General features: G+C 32.7%; 1 protein-coding gene across 1 annotated transcript; it reads left to right on the forward strand.

Moving 5' to 3' along the window:
• Positions 1-650: 650 nt before the first annotated feature.
• Positions 651-1,974, forward strand: LOC149250242 (TLDc domain protein). Its single transcript, XM_089456410.1, has 2 exons — positions 651-1,002; positions 1,319-1,974. The coding sequence occupies exons 1-2, from the start codon at positions 855-857 to the stop codon at positions 1,861-1,863; spliced, it is 693 nt and encodes a 230-aa protein (XP_089312536.1). The 5' UTR covers positions 651-854; the 3' UTR covers positions 1,864-1,974.
• Positions 1,975-2,441: the final 467 nt, after the last annotated feature.

Consider the following 2,441-nt stretch of genomic DNA (forward strand, 5'->3'; position numbering starts at 1 on the left):
TTTTCATATTGAATCTAAATTCAAAAACAAATCGAAAATATTTTTTAATAATTATATTAAATTTTTCATCACTTACCATATTTCTATATTAAATTCTCAATCTTTTTATCATTAAAAAAGACAGGTAGAAAATATCTTTTAATAATTATCTTAAATTTTCCATTACTTACAATATTCCTATATTGAATTCTCAATCCATTTCATCAGGATATAAAATCATTATGAAAATGTTCCTGGCATTATTTCTATATTAAATTCTCACTCCTTTTTCTCATATGGAATCATTATGAAAGTGTTCCTTATTAATCTTTTCAAACACATCATGTTACATTTATCTTCCATTATCTTTATAACACTCTACATAAACTATTAGATTTTACTTATTATTAATTATATGTATCTTTCAAAATGATAAATAAATGGCTAACTAAAAATCAAAATATATTGATTTTAACATGTTATTAAAATAATAATATATTGATTTTAATATATTATTAAAATAATAATATATTAATAAATTATCTCATACATACATATATATATATATATTTATTAATGAATTTCCATAATCAAAATATGCTAACCGAGAACATTTTTTAAACATATGGATATTAACACCAGCAATCCCAACTGTCTTAACGTGTGACCCAGCAAATTGATTCCATAGGCACATCTTTGGGCATATTCCACATTCTCTCGCAACTATTTAGATGGCAATAAGATAAGATGAGGAGGTTGTCCTGCAACTGCAAATTGTGTGAACAGGAAATGGCCCTTCTGCACCTTCCACATACCTTCACCACAGTCACATTTATTCTTCCACAAACCCAATTCTTGTCAATCCGGTGCCCCAAATGGAGGAACTCTATCAACTGCAATGGGATAACCCCAAGATCCCTTTTTGGTGGGGAAGGAGCATCAATTCTAAAAAGGACTCCCCAACTTATCACAACATTGATCCTCCATTTCCACCATCTCTGCTTCAAGACACTTTTTTAGCAGGTGATACTTCAAAATCCATTCCTAATTTGCATTCACCATATATTCATGTCTGAACTATTGCTGTTTGGTTTGGGATTTAAGGTGGGAAAATGAAAATCTGTTCAAAATATGTATTTATTTATTTATTTATATATATGAATTATTGGTGTTTGTTAGAGATTTCCGGAATAATATTGTGTAATAGATGTGATTTGTTCAGAAATTACTGACGAATCACACATATTACACACTATTATTCTGGAAATCTTTAACAATATAATTAACTGTAGAAGTCTCCGATCACTCATACTGTTGTTTGATTGGGATTTATGCACAGGAAAAGAGGTGAGATGCTGCTACAGAGCCTGTGAAGATGGGTTCAGTGCAACTTCATTCCACAACCACTGTGACTTCAAAGGGCCATGTGCGATTGTGGGGTATACCCAAAAGGGCCTGAGATTTGGTGGGTTCAATCCAGAGGGATACAGAAGTACAGATGACTACTCTGACACTCTTGATGCTTTCTTGTTCTACTGGCCTCAGCAACATGATGATGATGCAGAAGAGAAGAGTGAGCATGTTGAGTTGCTGCCCAAAGTTGGAGGGAGTGGGGCAGCTCTGTTTGATTATAGAAGGGGAGGACCTCAGTTTGGAGCAGACGGTCTGCTCATTGGACCTCCAATGGCATCTGTAATGGGTGGATTTGCAGGCCCTGATACCAACTCTGGTGTTGGGGATCTCAAGTTTGCTAAATCTCGTTTGGGTTTGTCATATGCCAAGAGATCGGATGGCAAAGATTCAGTCTTTGGAGATGACAGGACAGCAACCCTGGTGGACGTGCTCGTCTTTTGTAGTCCTCAGATTGCAGATTTATACAGATAAAATTATGTCTTATTCAAATTTTACAGGTATTTTTTATGATGTTGCAGATTTATACAGATAAAATTCTGTCTTATTCAATTTTTACAGGTATTTTTTATGATGTTGGGATTCCCTCATATTATCTCATTTGGTTCTGGTTTGTGATGATTTTGGTTGTTACAGCTAAAATATTGTGGAGTCAGGAAATACTTCATCATGAATCTGTAAACAAATGTTTTGCCAAAAAAAAGTTTAGGTCATTCCATAGGATCAAAGTGAAACAAAACAAAATGATTATACAATATGATCAGCCATTGAAATTAAAAACTAGAGCATATTTAATTGTTAAAAAGAATATTCTTATCTAGTACATTGTTTTTCTGTAATGTAATATTTTTGAGAGTTGTTTTAGTGCAGAAAAAATTGAGGTAAAATCTTGATTTGTGTTATTTAAACTAGTTTATTTATCATATATATGGATTCAGCACCCTGAAAAACTAATAGGGCACTTCGATTGTGCAGGAGTTATCCATCAAACTTGTGATTTCAATAAATTCCTGCCATATTATAGAGAAGTTAGACCTAAAAACCACTGGAAA

This window comes from Pinus tabuliformis, chromosome 7, assembly GCF_031772625.1.
Source record: "Pinus tabuliformis cultivar Carrire ecotype Pingquan chromosome 7, CPIR1, whole genome shotgun sequence".
In the NCBI taxonomy this organism is placed as follows: domain Eukaryota; kingdom Viridiplantae; phylum Streptophyta; class Pinopsida; order Pinales; family Pinaceae; genus Pinus; species Pinus tabuliformis.

Excerpts from the sequence above, each read along its gene's own strand:
- LOC149250242 (XM_089456410.1), top strand. The coding sequence starts at position 855 with ATGGAGGAACTCTATCAACTGCAATGGGATAACCCCAAGATCCCTTTT. Across the intron at positions 1,003-1,318 it reads TCAAGACACTTTTTTAGCAG|GAAAAGAGGTGAGATGCTGC; the intron begins GTGATACTTCAA and ends ATTTATGCACAG.